This window comes from Schistocerca piceifrons, chromosome 4 (genome assembly GCF_021461385.2).
Source record: "Schistocerca piceifrons isolate TAMUIC-IGC-003096 chromosome 4, iqSchPice1.1, whole genome shotgun sequence".
Taxonomy (NCBI): Eukaryota; Metazoa; Arthropoda; class Insecta; order Orthoptera; family Acrididae; genus Schistocerca; species Schistocerca piceifrons.
Window position 1 is genome coordinate 55345908 of NC_060141.1, and position 22976 is coordinate 55368883.

Below are 22976 nucleotides of genomic sequence, written 5' to 3' on the forward strand. Positions count from 1 at the left end.
GAAACAAAAGAAAAATCTGGAGCAGGAATTGAAGTCCACTGAGAAGAAGTAAAAACTTTAAAGTTGGCCGATGACATTGTAATTCTGTCAGAGACAGCAAAGGACTTGGAAGAGCAGTTGAACGGGATGGACAGTTTCTTGAATAGACGATATAAGATGAACACCAACAAGAGCAAATCGAGGATAATGCAATGTAGTCCAATTAAATCAGGCGATGCTGAGGGGATTAGATTTGGAAATGGGACGCTTAAAGTAGTAGATCAGTTTTGCTATTTGGGCAGCAAAATAACTGATGGTGATCGAAGCAGAGAGCATATAAAATATAGACTGGCAATGGCAAGAGAAGGGTTTTTGAAGAAGAGAAGTTTGTTAACATCGAGTATAGATTTAAGCATCAGGAAGTTTTTTCTGAAAGTATTTGTATGGAGTGCAGCCACGTATGGAAGTGAAATCTGGACGATGAGCAGTTTAGACAAGAAGAAAATAGGAGCTTTTGAAATGTGGTGCTACAGAAGAATGCTAAAGATTAGATGGGTAGATCACGTGACTAATGAGGAGGTACTGAATGGAATTTGGAAGAAAAGGAATTTGTGGCATAAACTGATTAGAAGAAGGGATGGGTTGGTAGGACACTCACCAGTTTAGCACTGGAGGGAAGCTTGGGGGAGGGGGTTGTAAAAATCATAGAGAAAGACCAAGAGGTGAAAACAGTAAGCTGATTCAAAAGGAAGTAGATTACAGTTGTTAATCGGAGACGAAGACGCTCGCACAGGATAGAGTAGCACGGAGAGCTTCATCAAACCAGTCTTAGGACTGAAGATCACAACAACAACATTCCAATCTCTGTCTCTCACCATAGATTTCCTTCTATACCCCTCCCTGTATTATCATCGAAGTTGTTCCATGATGTCAGATACACTCCATTCTGTACCTTCTTCTTGCCAGTGTTTTCCATGTGTTCCTTTCTCGCCGACTCCGTGGAGAACTTCCTCATTCCTTATCTTTTTAGTCTACCTAATTTTTAACTTCGTTTTTATACGTATCCTCAAATATTGGATAGCTGTTACCTTCAAGGTGATAACGACACACCTCATCAATCTCCTTTCTGCTACTCTTTATGACTTTCATCTTTCTTCAATTCACTCTCCATCCTCCTTCCGTGTTCAGTAGACTGGTTATTCCATTCAACACATCCTGCACTTCTTGTTCACTTTCACTTTCACTAAGGGTAACAATGTCATCGGCCAGTCATCATTTATATCAGTGGTCCTCAACTTGTACGATCTCCTAGGTATGGTGCGGTACTTCTGAAGGTTTATGACATGGCTAATAAAAGTAAATGAAGTAATTTCACTGAATATTTTTTTAAATAACAACAAAATATATAATAATATTCCAGAAATTAAACTTGATTACACGTTATCTATTGGCTTACGCCTTACAAGTTTGAGTTATCAGTGAGAAACTTCCCTGTCGCTTCTTGCACAAAAGTTCGGTTCGTGGTAGAATTGAAGACAAACTCACACGCATTTCCGGTTCTACTGAAATAAATCTCTCACGTTACTCATTTTTTATGTTGGTTGGTGCCGAAAATCCCAGCTCGCACAAATAGGCGGTGACAAAATGCAACAGGGTATTCACTGCTTCCAGTGCCAATACTGGGTACTCTTCCTTCTCTAACGACCAAAACTGTATAAGTGCCAATTCACAACATTTCAGTTGAATGTTCGGCCTGTCTGAAGTTCTGCGAGTCGCTCTTCTCCCTCCCTCCAGAGAACAGTCGGTGGTGGATACTGCTGACACAGCATAGGGGTTGCGCACGCACTTGTACTTGTCGACAGTGATGGATGGAAAACATTTCGCCATGTTATTCTCAAGAACCATGAGACGATCTAAAACGAGTTCGTACGCTGTGTCACCGTGTGGATCTACATCGAACGTAAGAGGAAACGCTTAAAAATGTTGGAGATTGTCTCTACAATTACGCGCTAGCAATAAACAAAAGCTACACTAATTACACAAATTACAAGAAAAAATCAGAAGATTCCAGTGAGGTATCCTTGGCTAAGGGTCGACATATGAAACGTCCCCTTAGAAAAATTGATGAATGACTGTGTTGATAAACCTCTCACATTATTTGATTTTCAAACAGCTGAGCAAAACTGAACATACTCAGACATTTCTCTCATTACATATTCTGATCAACAGTAAACTGACACACAATATTTTTTTTTAGCGCAACGCAATCTGACTCAATAATCATTACAAAAGAATGGCCCTGACTAACAATAACCTATACCTTTCATGAATCACTTACCTCACAAAAATCTTCGTTACTCAAACTAGTGCAATACAGCGTGCGCCAATACTGCCAGCTAAATAAAAGATTCTAACTACTGAAGGCACTAACTACTGATAGGCATAGTTAGCAAAATGAAAGATTTTGATGGAGAACGAACAATATATTTACCTTAATAATGTTCAAAAGTCAAATTATATTATCAATTCCTGACATCCGGTGTTACAAATTTCGTTTTTCTGAGGGACACACGTCCAGATCGTCCGCTCTCAAAACTCTGCCATATCTCTCCCCAAATCCACCATTGCTGGCGGCTCACCTCCAACTGCACAACGCTACGCGCTGTTCACATCCAACTGCCCAACGCTACAATAGCGAATATTTCAACAATGCCAACCAGCTACAGACTGCACACAGCACAGTCAGTGATTTTCATACAGAGCGCTACGTGGCGTTACCAACATAAAAACCTAAACAGCCTACTTACAATATTTATTAGCTCTTTTCTCAATGCCAAAAAATCTTTCCAATACTCTACCTTTTGACAACGAGCGGATCTCAGTATCGAGAACCCAATTCATGGCACAATTGTTTGAAGAGTCTTGTCTTAAGAGCCCTAGCATTATGAAATTTACCATGTTAATGAGTGAACCTAAACCATTTTTAGGTCCTGTTGGAGTAGTCTTCACCACTAGAGCCTCACGAGGTATTGAAGCTACGGTCGATGAATATGGTTCCAGTCTTGGAACAGATCCTTTGAGTCTCCCTGTCATTGCTGGTGCACCGTCTGTGCAAAGAGAAAGACAACTTTTCCAAGACAGCCCGTCTTGGTGGTCCAGCTGTTGTGGTGTGGTAAGGCATAATGTTGCATAGGCGTAATGACCTCCAGATCTTTGAAAAAGATACACTCACCGCTCAGTGTTATTATGACACTGCACACTATCTCCATGTGCGTCTTTTCAGGGGTGCATACAGCCATGACTTCATTTTTATGGGTGAGAACGCGCTATCGCATCGAACAGCGCAGGTGAAGGAACTCTTGGAACGAAAGGGTATTCGGCGAATGATGGACTGCCCTGCCCCCCCCCCCCCCCCCCCGCCAGCGACTTACATCCCGTCGAACACATGTGGGTGGGATGCCTTGGGGAGACGTATAGCAGCGCGTCTACAGGCACCAGACCAGTATTCAGTCTCCCTGCAAGAGGACTGGAACGCCCTACCACAAGAACGTCTTACCAACCTTGGAGTTAGAACGGGAACACATCGCAGAGCATGCATTGTTATCCGTGGTGATCACTCACGTTATTAAGAACGGTATTCCGCCTTCTGTAACATACAGGGGACCATTATACATTGTGGTGACCTCAGTGTAATTACTGTCTTCGAAGAAAAGTGTCATTCCTGTTAGCCTCACTGCGTATTTCTTTCGGTTACTTTCTGTACTATGCTGCAGCGGTTGTTTCTATGTACGGTCCTTTCGTTTCAAAGTATGGCACATCAGTGTACTTTCGTTCACTTCGACTTCGCCATGTTCATCGTTAACTCATAAACTGTGAGAAACTCGCTGTTCTTTTCAGGCAACTGTTCTTATAAAACTGTCTTACTTCCGAATCATACTAATTACTAACATAGACAGTTCTTAGGGAGCGTTAGTCTCTACTGTCATTGCATCTGATGGGTCGGCATACATTAATGCAATGGAAAATGAGTTTACCATATACGCTTTTATCGTTAAAAATAAATGTCATGTGACTATGGCCTCCCGTCGGGTAGATCGTTCGCCGGGTGCAAGTCTTTCGATTGGACGCCACTTCGGCGACTTTCGCGTCGATGGGGCTGAAATGATGATGATTAGAACAACACAACACCCAGTCCCTAAGCGGAGAAAATCTCAGACACAGCCAGGAATCGAACCCAGGCCCGTAGGGGTGACAGTCTGTCGCGCTGACCACTCAGCTACCAGGGGCGGACACTTTTATCGTTAATCTGGTAACATTTTATACAGAATACTTCACAAAAATCAGCACAATATCTGGGAAAATACACTCGACAGAAGTGTAGTTTCATTATGAAATTAGAAGTATATATTAATACCTTCTGCTGCTGACGGGCGTTGATATATATCAACGGGGACAGGTCAAAATGTGTGCCCCGCCCGGGACTCGAACGCGGGATACCCTGCTTACGTGACAAACACTCTATCCATCTGAACCACGGAGGACACAGAGGACAGTGCGACTACAGGGACTATCTCCCTCACGCTTTCCGCGAGACCCACATTCTCACCTTATAGGTCCACACACTCATTACTCGTGGAAGACATTCTTACTAAGTTCCGTAAGAGTTCGGGTAATATGTGTGCATCCGCACAGAAGAAGAAGGTCATGGCCGGTACTGCCAGAACTATATACTTATATGGATATGGTGTCTGTTCTTTCGGACATCTCCGCACACATATTACCCGAATTCTTACAGGACTTGGTAAGAATGTCTTCCACGAGTAATGAGTGTGTTGGGTAGGGACACTACGAATGTAGTGTGTGGACCTATAAGGTGATAATGTGGGTCTCGCGGGGAGCGTGTCTGAGATAGTCTCTGCAGTCGCGCTATCCTGTGTGCCGTCTGTGGCTCAGATGGATGCCGGCACGGTAGCTCTGCGTGTTTGGTCAGAAAGTCGGCTGGCCTCTGTAATAAAGAAACTGAGTGGAAGGATCAACCAACGAACTTGAACGGATGTCTTGCGACGTCCGCAACGACCAAACCAAACGCAACGATAAACAGCAAAAAAAAAAAAAAAAAAAAAAAAAGGATAGAGCGTCTGCCATGTAAGCAGGAGATCCCGGGTTCGAGTCGGGGTCGGGGCACAGATAAGTATTAATATTTAATTCTAATTTCGTTCTAGACGGCTGCAGGTCCGAAAGAATCCCATATACATTTCTAATATTCCCAAATAAAATGAGTGAGTCTGGTCCTTCGGGATCAGACATGTGTCTTTATTTACCATACGCCATCAACAGGCAATCATTGTTTTACGTGCCTCTGCTTGTCATATAGAAAGTTATATCGTGTATCTCGCTGTGTAAAACTGACGGAATCGTAAAAGGGTAGGGGCCGAATGCACGTTCAGTTCTCGTATACGCTTTGCAGTGGCAGGGCAGGCACTGGATAATCTGCACAGTAGAAGCCGTTGAATCGCAGAGACGCCAACGGCAAATGATAAACATTTTCATCATCAGTGACTGGAAGGTTGGGTAGGAACGATCTCTGCGTGGGTTCTCTTGTGAGGGTAAGCGTGCGTGTTGAGGGTGGCCTGGGAGGGGTTCGGGAAGCACATGTTCCACATTCACAGCACGCCTTTGCTTCTTCCGCCCTTTGACTTGCTTTGAATAAAGGCACAACACAAACAGTGTCGAAGAGCCCCTGGTGCAAAAATCAGTTTCATTGTACCTTTTGAAATTTCTGATAATTATTAGAAGTCAGTTTACTTGTACTCGACTTTCACTATTAGACAGGACATTCCGAGTTAGTCGCTCACTACAATAGAGATCTGCCAATTACTGAACTGTAGTTTGTGGTACTCGATTAGGAGAGAGATCAGATGACTTTGTCGTTCTTCTTTCTGTTATATGCCCTGGTCCAGAAGAAGTGATTACCGATTAATAATGGCAGAGATTTATTTTCCGCTAGTGACGCTTGGATTACGCTCTCGTGCTCTCCGCCAGGCAAGGACAATCGCTTACACCTGCCGCAGCTCCACAATTATAATGTTTGCGCTGCGCGTTTATCGCGAGCTGGCGGCTCAGCTCACAGAGACATGCAGTGCTGATTAATGCTTGCGACACGCTTTAATGAGAGTATCGTTCCTTGTTCGCCGAACGCTCTGCCCTCACTGTTACGACTCTTCCTTCTCTGTTTGTTTGCTATCTACCAACACGCATCACAGATAGAGCAAATACTTGACGATTGTCTCAAGAGTAGTCGTGTCTGTTCCCTTGCACTTACCATCAGCTTTCTTCACTGAGCAGTTACTGTACTTCCAGCAAACATCTTCATTACCTAATCACGCTTACAAGCAGTTGACAACTGTACTGGGAGTCCATGTTTCGCTGTTTTCATTATGCTCACAAATTACTTGTCGTTGCCTCATTTTCAGAATATTCCGCAGTGTAATGATATTACAACACACAAATAGTTTCTAGTCTCGTTCTATCCCCTTCAAACGACGTAATTTTCCTTTCGTGCAGTGCCGTAAATGTGTAGCTCTTCCTTTCGTGCTTATTTGCCTTCTCACACATTATTCGGTGCGTAACGCGGCTGTGAATGCACGGCAGTGAATCATTACAGAAATACTTCCCTCAAGTTTTATTACACATTTCGTAGCTCAATTTCGGTTTTATATTCTTTTCTGAACCATCAGCCACGCAGTGTAGCTCCGTAGTATAGCCTACATCTTCATCATCAAATTCTTCGTCTATTGGCAAGGAAAGTTATCTTCCCATTCATCACTCGACTCTTCATCACTTCGTGCAACTGTATAACCCGTCCGTTTACAGTACCATTTCGTAACAGTCACTATGACATCTTTAACTCTCGTCTTTTCTGTTCTGTTCCTCGTTATCTTCGATAGGCTTCTTTCAATTACATGCAGTTTTTGAAAGTATAAGCTCCGGACTTCCTTCTCTTACTGGTCTAAGTAAGAAATGCTGACATAAAGTAACACACAGCTCAAAGTCGCACGTTGATTGCGACAATAACACCACTCTTCACGTGTCAAGCACAAGTCTATCACGTTATGATTTTCACGTATATCACAATGACACGTCGCTTTTGATAGCTTCTGAGGATCCGGATATCCTCGCAGATAAAGCTGCCATATAGTCTTGCTCCAAACCCTGTATAGAGTGTGCTGATTTCCTTCACCTTTGTCCTGTTCCAACAATGTTTCGTCTGTAATGATCTAGCCATTGAAAACAGGTTAAACGCTAATCTTATATCCGGATGAAAAGTGAACTATTCCCTGATGTACTGGTATTTCACATAATAATAATGAGCTAGATAACAATACAAGACTTCGAATTATTCTCACTGGGGTCATGTCGAAAGTAGCAGCGATTTCTAGTCTTGTGAAGATTTACGAGATGATTCGGGGATGTTTCAAAGAATTCTTAACCCACTGCAGCGGTGGGAGCAGTATTGCATCCAAAGACAATGACGACACTTGGAACACTTCCTTTAACAGCGACTAGTGTCCAGCAAATTGTAACATTTAAGGTGTTGAAGTAGTGTTGCACTTCTTGCTGATGTAGGTCATCGTGAAATTTGAGTCTCCGTAACTGAATAAACTACATTTCAAAAAGATTTGATTACCGAGGACAAAGTTTCATTTTAATATTTCCAATATTGTGTTCCCATGAAGTTTCTTTATTCCAGACACACATCGTATGCCATTGTCTGCTGTGAGAAGATCAGCAGCCTATTTGCAAAAGTTTTCAAACTTAAAGTACACTGGCACCTTCCCTTCATAAGTGTGAGAGTCCTTTGTCAAGAGCAATCATTTCATGTGGATGACTGCAATGAGGGTATGTACAACGCAGCATCGCGTCTGTGTTGTGGATTATGTTGAGAGACGGAAAATGGTGAAACCCAAATTCAAATTGTTCAAATGGCTCTGAGCACTATGGGACTTAATATCTGAGGTCATCAGTCCATTAGAACTTTGAACTACTTAAACCCAACTAACCTAAGGACATCACACACATCCATGCCCGAGGCAGGATTCGAACCTGCGACCGTAGCAGTCGCGCGGTTCCGGAATGAAGCGCCTAGAACCGCTCGGCCACCGCGGCCGGCAGTGGTGAAACTCCTCCAGACATAAAGCTTTTTTTTTTTTTTTAAAAAAAAAACAACAGGCAGCCTTTTGAGGTCAAAGTACCTCATCTGATGGTCGTATCGCGATCACTCCATGAGAGAAGAAGTCAGAAATTTAATCCAGACCATGGGTGCAAAGTTTGGTGATTATGAACATTAAATCGCGACTTCTACTCCCCTTAGTAGTCAAATATAACAATGACAATTTATTGTATCTATCAGTAGTCTATCTGGCTAACATCCGTGTCGAGCACCATTTCACTGGAGTACGTTAGTTATAGTGGCTACAGAGGTGATACCTTTGTTGAGATAGGTTGTCCACGACTCACGGGCGTAGTGTCCAACAAATGCTTCGAAACCTCCTACCTACCAACATGACTTCAGACGAAACAGAGGTAGGCGGATACTTCATTATGTTGGACCTTCCACCTTCGTTAGTGTGTAGGAACGACAGAAAGTAGGTATCGCTCACTCAGTGGGTGTCCAGCATAGACATCCAACACATAGGGGATAAACAAAAACATGGAAACACGAAAACACATCACATTACCACGCCTAATTCGGTGTAGGAAACCCATTCGCCTTCAAAACAGGTACGAGTCGTCTCGAAATGGATTAATACTGGACCCGTATGGTTTTTAAGGGAATCTTATATCATTCTTCCTGGAAAATAGCGCCAAGTTCAGGTAACGATAATACAGATGGATCGGGATTACCCACCATTGTCTCCTAAGTAGACCACAAAGTCTCATAATCCTTGTTAGAAACGGAAGTACGACTTCAAACAGCCAAGACCCCTGCTGTACAGCATTTATTGTGATGACCGATTCCAGCAAACTACGTTGCCATCATCAGATCTGTAAAGCGTAAATCGACATCTTCAGGCGCACTGGTATCAGATGTAAAGGGATGTAAAAATTGACTACTCCATGGAATGGATTATAATTTCTGTAGTAATTTTCACTGATTCTTGACCAAATGCATCTTGTATCCTATCATATCATAGAACGATATTTCATGAACTTGAGAACAATAGTGTATCGGAAAGTCAAGCACAAAATAACTATTATATAAAACAACGTACATATTCCACTAGTTACACAAGCGCATGTTCGTACATTAGCACAATGAAGACTCTCAACTAACCATCACAGCCCCCAGGTGACACTGTGGTAGTAGTTATAAAGAAAAATACTTTGTGTCATATAAAGTATAAAGACAAACCAACGATACAAGAATGATACACTGTAGATATTCAATAAATAAATGGAATATAATTTCTGTAGTAAATTTCACTGAATCTTGACCAAATGCATCTTATATCCTATCATAGAACGATATTTTATGAACATAAGAACAATAGTGTATCGTGAGGCCAAGCACAGAATAGCTATTACATAAAACAACGTACATATTCCACTGGCTATACAAGCTCATGTACGTACATGAGCACAATGAAGACTAAGACTCTCAACTCAAGTATCATAGCCTCCAGGTGACACTGTGGTAGTAGTTATAAACAAAAATACTTTGTGTCATATAAAGACAAACCAACGATACAAGAATGATAGACTGTAGACATACAATAAATAAATAATCCAAATCAGAGAATGTACCACTTATTTTGTTATAATAATTATAAATTAATGTTGTATAAAATTGAAAACCACCTCAAAAAACGCAACAGGAAGCACTGTACCTTCAAAATTTTGTATAATGTACAAGTAGTGAAGCCAGTCACTTGGAATGTTCGTAGTATAAAAACAGATACAATAAAAATATACATGTCATAAAATGCAGGCAGCATGAAATCTCGACTACCATACACTGTTATTCGGTACCTCGGTGTAGTTTAGCAAGCATGAAGGAACTACAAAGGGAACATGAAGTGTTCCACTCATAAAGCTACAAACACTTCATTACAAGTACAGAAACCGTACAATGAAATCCCTTATCTGGCTTTATGCAGTCACAATATTTACACTATCAACATGCTCGAAAAAGTGGTTCAAATGGCTCTGAATACTATGGGACTAGACTTCTAAGGTCATCAGTCCTCTAGAACTTAGAACTAATTAAACCTAATTAACCTAAGGACATCACATACATCCATGCCCGAGGCAGGATTCGAATCTGCGACCGCACGGTCGCTCGGTTCCAGACTGTAGCGCCTACAACCGCTCGGCCACCTGGGCCGGCAACATGCTCGACTTTCAGATGTTAGTATGATGACAATGTCAAGCGTATATAATAACTCCTGGTAGTAATTTGACCTTGCAGAGTTACAATGGGGCCTATGGTATACCATGAAATGGCTGACCAAACCATCACCGAACCTCTGCCATGTTTCACTCTCTGGACGTAAACACTACCAGTAGTTGGAAAAAATGTGAAGTAAGGCTCATCCTACCAAATGATTCTCTTCCACTGCTCCTTAGCCCAGGTCTTCTGGCTTTGGCAAACGTTTTCCTACTTGGGGTATTCGTATCACTGTTGAGTGGACTGGGAATTACAGCTTGCCCTACAATTCTCTGCTAAAGGATTTCCATTCGTGTTATTTTTATGCTGACTGGGTTCGCGAGTGCTACATTCATCTCTGCGGTGTCTTTTTGCAGCTGCCTTATTTTTCGTCGCAATTCTCTACAAGGACTATAACGAACACTGAACACTCAGTTATGTCCGCGTTGTGAAAAACCACGTTATGTTATTTTTCCACTTTCACCGTATGCGGTGTAAATCTTCGATACACTGCCTCTTGAAACACTAAACAGTTCTGCTAACTTGACTATGGAAGCACCCACCATATGAGCACCAACAATTCTCCCACGCCCCAAGTCATCTAGCTCCGACATCACGTACTCACAACTAGACAGGACATTGTTCTGAGCACGAATGACACTTGCAGTGTATTCAGGATATTACACAGTTGCCGCTCGTGACCGGATACAACAGCGGAGACTGCATGCTAGTCTAGCATCTGCATTCCTCACGCCAACGGCCTTGACGCAGTGGTAACACCGGTTCCCGTCAGATCACCGAAGTTAAGCGCTGTCGGGCTGGGCTAGCAGTTGGATGAGTGATCATCCGGTCTGCCGAGCGCTGTTGGCAAAAGTGGTGCACTCAGGCCTTGTGAGGCAAACTGAGGAGGTACTTGACAGAGGAGTAGCGGCTCCGGTCTCGTGAACTGACAAAACGGCCGGTAGAGCGATGTGCTGACCACATGCCCCTCCATGTCTGCATCCAGTGACACCTGTGGGCTGAGGATGACACGGCGATCGGTCGGCACCGTTGGGCCTTCATGGTCCGTTCGGGTAAAGTTTACTTTTATGCGTTCCTCACGGTGTTTCTATATTTTTGTCCATACCGGCGAGCAGACGGGGCAAAAATGTATTACTCGCAGGGTAATACCGAACAACGATTCCATCGCGGGTAATGACCTGAATTCGACGACGGAGAGTCCACAACTTTCTTCACGTATTTCATATCCAACTGAAGTCAGTGATGATTAGATACCGTAGAGCTATCAGTTCACGGGGATGCTCAGGGCAACGACTCACCTGCTGTTGAAAACAGTCCCAGACATGAAACTTCCTAGCAGATTAAAACTGCGTCTCGAACCGAGACTCGAACTCGGGACCTTTGCCTTTTTCGGGCAAGTGCACTACCAATTGAGCTGCCCAAGCACGACTCACGCTCCCTTCTCACAGCTTTAATTCCGCCAGTACCTCGTCTCCTACCTTCCAAACTTCACAGAAGCTTTCCTGCGAACCTTGCAGAACTAGCACTCCTGGAAGAAAGGAGAGTACTTGCCCGCGAAAGGCAAAGGTCCCGAGTTCGAGTCTCGGTCCGAGACACAGTTTTAATCTGCCAGGAAGTTTCGTATCAGCGCACACTCCGCTGTAGAGTGAAAATTTCATTCTAGTCCCAGACATTTTCTACGTGCTTAAGATCAGGTGATTTAGCAGACTAGTTGAGGTGCGATATGTGAACGTGGCTGCTGTCGATTTGAGAGACGCAAGTGTCCACAGCACACGCCTCTTGAAGGTTTAGAAGAAGGGGCAACATTTGGTCATAGAGAATGTTGAAATAAACATATTTGTTGTTGCGCACTCTATTGTCAGTCACAGGCTCCAACACCTAGCACATCAAAGAGCCACCTCTAACGTGAACTATGTCCTCCACACACTGAAGAACAAACGACTCACTGGGACGTCTGTGAGCAGTTTACCTAGCGTTGTTTCAAATTAGGCAAAATTAATACCCTCAGACCATACTATACGCTCCCAGTCAGCTTTTGTCAATTTTCTGTGTTATTTGACCCACGGATCACGTACAGCTTTATGTGCCGGTGTGGGCAACGGTTTGTTCCGAGGCACGGGGTGCTTATAACTAAACTTTGAGGGGACCCCAGTGAAAAACAAGCAATGGTGGAACAATGAAACGTGGAAACATTTGTAAGGACATTCGGAAGAGAAATGACCAATAATCCATTGAAAGAAACACTTTTAATTTCCACAGGAGAGGATAAAAATTGTTAGCTGCGTATCATGTTTACGTTCCATGTTACAAACGTTGCCCAGTGTGACGAACTTCTGCGTAGGCAGCAGCCTAGAGTCTCAGTAGATATTACTCTACTGCTGCCCGAAACACTTCAGGTGGAATGTTAGCTACATCCCATGCTACGTTGATCTTCATCTTGAGGAGTGCACGAAGGGTCCAGAATTCTCAACCATGGCAACGTGTTCAACAATTTATGGTGCAGTTGGCCATCGGCCTCTCCAAGGAGCAATTTCCAAATCGGCAGTTAATTCGAACATCCGAATCATGTTCTTCAACCCTAGAGCTGAAAGATAACCTCTCCGTAGTACTTTAATGCGTCAATACTCGCGAAGGCGAGGAGTACTATTCGTGTTGGTTCAATAAAGCAGCTTTACATAATTTTTGTAACTTTTTTGGGAAGAGCAGCCTTGTAAGCAGTATAAAACTATTGGAAACAAAAACAATTGCAATGGTTATTTTATTTAAAATGACAGGTCTCGGCCTAGTCTTAGACCATCTTCAGAAATGCACCATCAGCTGAAGTTGACGACGTCTAAAACAGTAGGCTCAGTGACTAAAACCATTTCTGAAGAGGTCCTAAGACTAGGCCGAAACCTATCATTTTAAATAAAATAACCACCGCGGAATTGACTGTTTATTTTTCAATAATTTTAAAAAGCTGCACTAGTAAAGCCCTGTTCATGTTGTGCAGACTCACGTTGACTGTTTGCATCTGAGACGCATACTGATGCTAGTGGTTCAAGACTACGTCCGCGTACCAGTGAAACGCCCCCTTTGAAAAATTAATGAATTGCTGTGCTGATAAACCTCTCACATCATTTGATTTTCAAACAGCTGTGCAGAACTGAACGTACTCAGACATTTCTCTCTTTACTTATTCTGATCAACACTAAACTGACACACAATATTTTTAGCGCAACTCAATCTGACTTTCAATAATCCCTACAAAAGAATGGCCCTGACTAACAATAACCTATACCTTTCATGAATCATTTACCTCACAAAAATCTTCGTTACTCGAACTACTGCAATACATCGAGCGCCAATACTGCCAGCTAAATAAAAGATTCTAACTACTGATTGCACTAACTACTGATAGACATAGCTAGCAAATGAAAGATTTTGATAGAGAACAAACAATGTATTTATCTTAATAGTTCATGATATCCAGACTTACAAATTTACTCTCTCTGATGGACGCACGTCAAAATCATTCGCTCTCAAAACTCCGCCATCTCTCTCCCCACATCCACCACTGCTGGCGGCTCACCTCCAACTGCGCAATGCTACGCGCTGTTCACATCCAACTGCCCAACACTACAATAGTGAATATTTCACCAATGCCAACCAGCCACAGACTGCACACAGCACACCCAGTGATTTTCATACACAGCACTACGTGGCATTACCAATATAAAAACCTAAACAGCCTATGTACCAGCCCGTAATGGCGACTCGTGACACAAACACTGCTAACAACGGAAATCAAAGTCTGGACATCATTCCTATTAAGTTGGGTATTCATACGGTAAACATCTTTCCGTCTACACTGACTGACGTAACGAAAGTTTAATTATAACTACCATATATTTGGCTGCAAGTGTCTATTGCATGCACTTCCCTTCGGAAGGTTCGGACTAAATCTCGCTGAAATGGTCCTGCATTGACTGACAGTGGTAATTTCTGTCGGATTCGGAAAGGATTGTCATTGGCGTGACACACTTCAGTGCCTGACGTACTTCTATGACCGTTGTTCATACGCTGTGTTACGCGACAGAGAGTGGCTCACCATTCTTTGTAGACACGTTGGACAGTCCACAACGATACACCAGCAAGCTGGGCAATTACATTCGCGTTGATGGGCATGTCCAAACACGACTGCTCGTTTCTGCCGTTCTGACCACGTCTCCGCGTCGGCCCAGCTTAACCGCGCTGATCGACACAGCTGTTTGAAAGGTCGACGGTGGAGGGTAACATGACCGCACGATACTAGCTCTACAGCACGAGAGTGACCTGCGTGATCTTTTAATGTGTTGTCTGGCGAGTTTATTCTCGCCCCACCTGTAGTCTGCACCGCTGACTCGGTGCTCTATAACGTGTGGGTGAATCGCTTGGCAGGTGACGCGCCGCTGCCCGCGCAGGTGGGGTCCACAACCGTGGCCTCCGTCCCGACACACCACAGCCAATGTAAGCCATCCGCAGCGATGCGACCGCGCCCTGGCGTCGAGGCGACACACCGCTGCTGTGGCGGCTTTTTGTGGCCCGGCTTTCTTTATTTGCTGCTGCCGCTGTCGCGTCTGCTCCTGGTAAGCTGATACCATCAGCTGCGGCTACCTGCAGCCGACAGGTGGCGTCCCGAGCAACGGCGCTCGGAAGCTGCCCGCCGCCTCCCTCACAGGCGTTCTGCCCTCGCTGCTCGCTGTTGTTCACCCTTTACGTCTTGTTGATATATCACCTCCCGCTGTGTTTGCGATTCTTCTGTCTGCTCGCCTTCACCTCTCGATCCATCACAACAGTGACAGGTTTACGAAAACTGCACGTCGAAGCAAGAGCGTATTGGCAATGTAAGCCCGATTTTGCAGCGTCGGGCCGAAGTTAGATAGGCTCCCGGTGTCTACTCACAGCGCACGCAAATTCCCGTACATTACGGACCAGCGGTTTATGGATGCAGAGCTGGTGCCCGACAGCGTCCCAGAAGTGTTCGCCGGCCGTTGTGGCCAAGCGGTTCTAGGCGCTTCAAAAATGGTTCAAATGACTCTGAGCACTATCGGACTTAACATCTGAGGCCATCGGTCCCCTAGAACTTAGAACTACTTAAACCTAACTAACTTAAGGACATCACACACATCCATGCCGGAGGCAGGATTCGAACCTGCGATCGTAGCAGTCGCGCGGTTCCAGACTAAAGCGCCTAAGCCGGCCGTGGTGGCCGAGCGGTTCTAGGCGCTTCAGTCTGGAAAAAAATATTTTCTGCCCAGCGTGCAGCAAGGTGGCTTGTTGATATGCGCTCATGCTTCGTATTTGCCTAACACTTCGGTTTTTTTATTTTTTTATATCGCTATCACTGTTAATACCATATACTCTTTATAGGTGTTTTATTATTCATATGTAAAAAATAGATCAAGGATCTTTAGGTTAAAACCTATTTTTTTTCTAAGCTCCAATTTGCATATGAGTTGGTACTTACGCGTTTCATGACTAACTAAACTGAATACCGTTAGTTCTATAGGACCTAAAATTGCGTATTTCGACGTTGACGCCTAATTTTACCTATTTCGGCATCAAAATCCTAAGAAGTACCTATTTCGTTAACCTGACATAGAGTTCTTGTGTTTTCAAAGATTAGAAACAGGAAGTAAACTTAGGTATCTACGTCTCGTCGAAGGCGATGGTCGTTAGAGACTGTTTACAATTCCTTTGCTTGCCTTACTACCAACGGCACTGTTGAATGGTCGTCAATCCAAGTACGCGCCGAGCGCGAGAGTGCTCAACTTCGGTGAGCGAATGGGAACCGGTCAGAGATTTGAGTTACACATTAGAATCGAAGGTGGGAATACTAAATGTTATATTTCAAAATATTTCGTTCGTGGGATTCTGGCCAGCTGTGTATTTTCGCAAAGAAACGGTTTCATAGGCCTTAAGCTGAGCACGGATTAAAAAATCACAATGTTAGCTAAATTACTGCCCTTCGCGCATTTTCTCGCTGCTGTCTACAGGCAGTCCTATCAAACTAATCTGTTTCGTGAAAGGGATTATACGTGAATTTTCCGATTCGAAAAATAATTTGCCAGTAGTGAGATGCTTTCATCTGAAGCACCGGTAGATTCCATTCGCTTGTTCAGAAGGGGCGGCTATCTGTCAGGTGCCGTATGTCCAGCAACGAGTACGGTACTTCCCCTACCGCTCCCATGCACCGCAGTAAAAAAAAAAAAAAAAAAAAAAAAAAAAAAAAAAAAAAAAAAAAAAAAAAAAAGTCATCGTTCACTTTTTCCCAGCGAAAACAAATCAGTACATTGTGTAGCGACCGACGTGTTAAGTGCAAAATAAATTCTAGTTTCTGTGTGAGAATACTACACCATGCCGAAAACAGCTAGTTCAAAGTCTACTCATATAAGGCAGTGGCTGCAAGTATACAACACATGTTAGTATACAACACAGGTTAGTTGATGTTTTTCTTAGACTTCTTATTTTCCTGTCACTTACGATTCTTTTTTATCGCTACCCTTTAGTAATACGAAATACTCTTTATATGCGATTCTAAACTGCATTTCCCTTTTCTCTCGTATTAGGTTTCGAGTGTTAAGAAATCTAACTTAACTCGGCATGCAGATGGAATCGCACATAAAGCTAATGTTGAACGAAAGTCCAAATTCAAGCAAACTCTTTTAATCAATAAATCTGGTGAATCCTCCGAAAAAAACAAGTTCTGCAGTGATCTGTGTCATGCACTTGTGGCAGCAAACATTCCCTTTCGGAAACTAGAAAACCCTATTTTCGGAGGTTTTCTTGAGAAGTACTGCCATCAGTGTATTCCTGAAGAGTCAACTTTACGTAGGAATTATGTGGATTCAGCTTACAATGCTGCATTGCACAGAATCCGAGAAGATGTTGGACAATCTTGTATATGCATTTCTGTGGATGAAACTACCGACAGTCTTGGCCGTTACATTGCAAACCTGATTATTGGCAAGCTAGATCCAAATGCTCCATCCAGGGCTCATTTGATTTACTCAAAACAGCTTGCAAAAACTAACCAACAAACAATAGCACAATTTGTGAACAATGGGCTGAAGGTGTTACACCCAGACGGAGTGGATGAGAATAAAGTGCTTCTGGCCGTCACTGACGCTGCTGCATATATGATAGCAGCGTTTCAACTATTAAAAGTATTCTACCCATTGATGCTGTGCGTAACTTGTGTAGTGCATGGGATCAACCGCAAAGCAGAGCAAGTAAGGCTACAATTTCCTAAAGTAAATAAAGTAATATCTATGGTGAAGAAAATTCTTGTTAAGGCACCATCAAGAATACAGGCATTGAAAGAACAGCTTCCAGATGTCCCATTGCCGCCAGAGCCCGCTGTCACCCGCTGGGGCACGTGGCTGATAGCACCAGAATACTATAGTGCGCATCTCTCAGCTGTCCAGAAGGTGGTTGAAAATATACCGGAAGATGCTGCATCCGTAACTACAGCAACGGAGTCACTGAAAGAGTCTTATTCAAAACGGGGCTTATCTTACATTAGCGCCCACTACACATTTATGGCAAGAATAATTTCACAATTAGAAGGCTCAGCGAGACCTATCTACGACAATATTTGTTTGCCTGAAGAAGTCAACATGAAAATTAATGAAGCGCCAGGTGCAGTAGGGGAAAAAGTACGGGCAAAAATGCAAACGGTTTTGCAGAACACTGGCCTGAAGGAGTTGTGTGCAGCTGCCGACATACTTAGTGGAAAATCCAGGACTCCTGACTGCAGCATTCCTGTCCAACATGTGCCGAAAATGAAGTACGCCCTGTCACATCTGTTGATGTAGAACGTTATTTTTCGGCGTATAAACTGATTCTGACTGACAAGCGCCACAGTTTTTCACTAGAAAACCCAGAAAAGATTTTGGTTATTTATTGTGAAGCCAACTATGGTCAGAATATGTGACACTACGAATGTATTAATTAAACCATTATCACATCTTTGTTACGGAGATCTTTAGCTTGCAGGAACTCAAAAATATTTGGAGTTATGTTCAACATTAATGTTGTAGATTGCTGTGCTCTGTAACTGTGTAAATATTCGTTCTCCTTGTTTTAATGACTAATAAGATGTTCATACTGTCAACACTGTGCATTTTAATTTATTTTTATTTTCTCTGCATCATTTTTATTAGAACCTATTTTAGGTTTTATCTGAATGAACTACTGAAGGAGCCTATTTTAGGTGCCTGAAACACACTTTTTTACGACCTAAAAATCCGTGGTCTACTTATAACACTTCCTTTCTGCTACTACTATATCATAACCTTAAAGTTGAAGGCAGGTCGTTAAATAAAACTATCTTGTTAAAGCAATTATGGTACAACGCAACAGAGCAGTGTTACCCTCTGAGAGGAATTTTGTTATGTTGACCGTGTTGTACCTAACGGAGGTGGCTTATCGAAAGTGAAAGTCAGAATTACGTAAACATTTAGACAGTAACAAATAAAGTTTTACCTAGCTACACTGTTTAGAGAACAAGGAAAACGGTCGCCAGCCTAATTAGGCAAGAGAATGATTAACATTCTTGTTTAAGAAAACAGTTATTAGTAACTTTAACGGACAAACACAACCTATACTTTACCACAAGCGAGTGCAATGAACTCTGACACCTGCATATGTTCACGGTTAAGATGGGAAGCTGACAGAGCAGGACGGACTATTTGCATAAATATAACAGATAACGGAACACAATATTACTTTCAGGACTTATTCAACTGAATAAGTTTTATAACATTACTATTAATATTCACTGCAGAATCATTAATTGGACATAAGTTCAGTATTGTTGTTCAAACATTTTCCTAGCTGACATAAAATTATACATCTAGTTCACTGCAAAATTATGAACTGGTCACAGGTTAAATATCTCTCAACTAAATACTATTCTATTTAGAATGAAAACTAAATGGAATTCACTAACATGTTACTTCACTATCTTTTGAATAAAAAAATTATTGTTTTCATAGATAGTGGTAAAGGATAACCTGTGGATCTTATTACACTATTAATATGCACTTTCAATACCCAAAAGAAACAAGTGCTTAGCAAGCATCCAACTTTCCACAATTGCAATTCACGACTTTTACTGCAGTGAGACACAATGTTGACAAATTTACAAGAAACTGACCCACCTTTTGAAATTTACTACAGACTGCACTATGATCATTAACCAAGCAAAACTTAATTAGCCTCAGTTTTACGAATTTTAATTTTTTAAAAGAAACAGCAAATTGTCTTTATTACCACAGTCTTCTACTTTCAAGTAAATGATTAAACAGGTAATAATAGATCAAATGGAGAGGAAACTGAGAGGTGTTGTGATAAGGAAAAAAATCAAGGTAGATACATAAATCCAGTTATAAGTTGCCTTATATTTGTGCACACTAAAACATCCAATAAGCTGATCCTTCACTGTACGCTACTATAGTATTCCGTTACAGTGATTGCGCAACGTGGTGGCAACTGCTTGTTGGAAGGTGGATTCGCAGGCGGAATTGCTGGACTCTGGCCCTTCTTGGTGGCGATGATGAATACCAATTCCAGAATCGTTCCAGCTATTTATCCATCCATCCTAGGCATTGGAAAGCAGCAGAAAAAGCCTCTCTCGGAACCAGCGCAATATACAACTTGCACATGGCAGTACACAGTTTGGTAGCTCGTCCTCGACTGACTCTTGTTCCACCTTTTCTACCTAAGCCAACCACAATTTGCGCGCGCTACACAGTTCCGTTCCCGAGGGGAACTACACTACCTTTTACAGACCACATAACTAAGAATCCTGAGTGAAGGTCAGCAGTTTACATAACAGCAAACAAACATTTTAAATAAAACAGAACATTTGCACATACTGACATTTCTAAACAAAATTATTTATACAAATTCCAAATATATACAGTAAGTTTTGTCTCCCTCCCATTGGGACAAAGGATTTAAATGACAGGTATACTACATTGCATAGAATCAAACCATGACATCAAAGTTTTTACAAAGAAAGAAGTATACAATTTTGTGTTATCGATTCAATCAAACAACATTTACAGAAGCACAACGATGTAACATTAAATAAAACAAAAGCAAAATAAATCAGTAGAGTATTAGAGATATGGTGTTACAAGCTGACATGAAGCTTTGTGGCAGATTAAACTGTGTGCCTGACCGAGACTCGAATTCGGATCTTTTGTCTTTCGGGGGCAAGTGCTCAGTCGGTAGACCATTCGTCCGTGAAAGGCATAGGTCCCGGGTTTTTAATATTCACATCATCCATATGGTGTTCTCGATTACAACCGCAGCTTCTACATAAGGTTAGAAGAATGTCCTCCATAGCGAAATACACTAAAGAGCCAAAGAATATGGTACACGTGCGTAATACCGTGCAGAGCCCCCTCGAGCACGCAGGAAGTGCCGCAACACGACGTGACATGAACTCGACTAATGTCTGAAGTAGTGCTGGAGGGAACTGACACCATGAATCATGCAGGGCTGTCCATGAAGAGTACGAGGGGATGGAGAACTCCTCTGAACAGCTCGTTGCAAAGCATCCCAGATATACTCAATAATGTTCATGTGTGGGGGGTTTGGTGGCCAGCGGAAGTGCCTGAATTCAGAAGAGCGACTCTGCAGCAATTCTCGACGTGTGGGATGTCGCATTGTCATGCTGGAACTGTCCAAGTCCGTCGAAATTCACAATGGACATGAATGGATGCAGGTGATCAGACAGGTTGCTTACGTAAATGTCATCTGTCAGAATCGTTTCCAGACATATCAGGAGTTCCATATCACTCCAACTGCACACGCTTCACATCATTACAGCCACCAGCTTGAACAGTTCTGTGCTGACATGAAGGGCCTATGGATTCATGAGTTGTCTCTGTACGCGTACACAACAATCCATTCAATACAATTTGAAACGAGACTCGTCCGATCAGACAACATGTTTCCAGTCATCAACAGTCCAATGTCGGTGTCGACGGTCCCAGGCGAGGTGTAAAGCTTTGTGTCGTGCAATCATCAAGGCTACACGAGTGGGCCTTCGGCTCCGAAAGCCCATATCGATGATGTTTCGTTGAATGGTTCGCTTGCTGGCACTTGCTGATGGCACAGCATTGAAAACTGCAGCAATCTGCGAAAGGGTTGAACTTCTGTCACGTTGATTAATTCTCTTCAGTCGTCGTTGGTCCCGTTCCTGCAGGACGTTTTTCTGGCCTTAGCCATGTCGGAGATTTGATGTTCTACCGGATTCCTGATGTTCACGGTGCAATCGTGTAATGGGCTTACGGGAACATCTCCACTTCAACGCTATGTCGAAGATGCTGTGTCTCACGGCTCGTGCGCCGGCTATAACACCACGTTCAAACTCACTTAAATCTTGATAACCCGCCATTGTAGCAGCAGTAACCTATGTCACAACTACGCCGGACACTTTTTGTCTTACAGAGGCGTTGCCGACCGCAGTCCCGTTTTCTGCCTGTTTACATGTCTCTGTATTTGAATACGCATGTGTATACCAGTTTCTTTGGCGCTTCAGTGTACAACCTCAGCCGTCTGTATTCGTGGCGTGGAGCTCATTTCGAACAGCCTTTCGCCTCGATGACAGCGTATCCGTACATGACTCTGGACCTGGTGTCAGTAGAAACGTGATTCATCCAACGATGTGACGCGTTTCCATGGATCCAGCATTGCTCTCTGCGTCAAACAAATCACTGGCTATCCTGTTTTACAGACAGAAAAGGCCTCCAATCTCCACGTTCCGTGATGAATTGTTAATATCGGCCACTCGTGATTTTACTGTCCTTCAGTCACTATCCGTAAATGCTCACACCAGCAGCACTCAGACAGCCAGTCAGCTTCACTATTTCTGACACGTTCGTTCCCAGGCGTCGAGCCATAACAACCTACAATTTATCAAAATCGCTTACGAGAGTGGGTTTCCCCATTTGAGGCCATATCGTACCAGAAATATTCCACATCCGTCTGTGTTTCACATTATACAGGCCTACTCTCTTTAGGCTGATGCCACACGAGCAGAACGTTTGTGGAATGGAAGACGTGGTGCATAGAGAAGTAGAGTCTTGTAGCCAAGCAGCGAGATACAGAATGTAATATGGAGACTCAGATATCGAGTCATCTGCTGCACCTTCAAAAAGTTTGTTTCATGCAAATGAAGCAAACCTGTATCAGTCTCTGTATGTGTTTCTTAGCGCCGCGCGGGATTAGCCCTGCGGTCTAAGGCGCTGCAGTCATAGACAGTGCGGCTAGCCCCGGCGGAGGTTCGAGTCCTCCCTCGGGCATGGGTGTGTGTGTTTGTCCTTAGGATAATTTAGGTTGGGTAGTGTGTAAGCTTAGGGACTGATGGCCTTAGCAATTAAGTCCCATGAGAATTCACACATATTTGAACATTTTTGTTTCTTAGCCAAACTTCCACTTTCGTGTTTTTCGATTCATGTATTTTCTCTGCCATCTGACCAACAAAGTCTTTGGAACACGATTTTCTCACAAC

General features: G+C 43.0%; 1 protein-coding gene and 1 pseudogene across 1 annotated transcript in view; both read left to right on the forward strand.

Annotated features, from left to right (window-relative positions):
* The window catches only part of LOC124795589 (LIM/homeobox protein Lhx9-like), a 353505-nt gene that overhangs the window by 16992 nt on the left and 313537 nt on the right, over positions 1-22976 (forward strand). Inside the window, exon 2 of the mRNA XM_047259660.1 lies at positions 14846-15033. Within this exon, the coding sequence (XP_047115616.1) occupies positions 14846-15033 (188 nt within the window). The remainder of the gene's footprint in view (positions 1-14845; positions 15034-22976) is intronic.
* LOC124796724 lies at positions 11158-11275 on the forward strand (annotated as a pseudogene).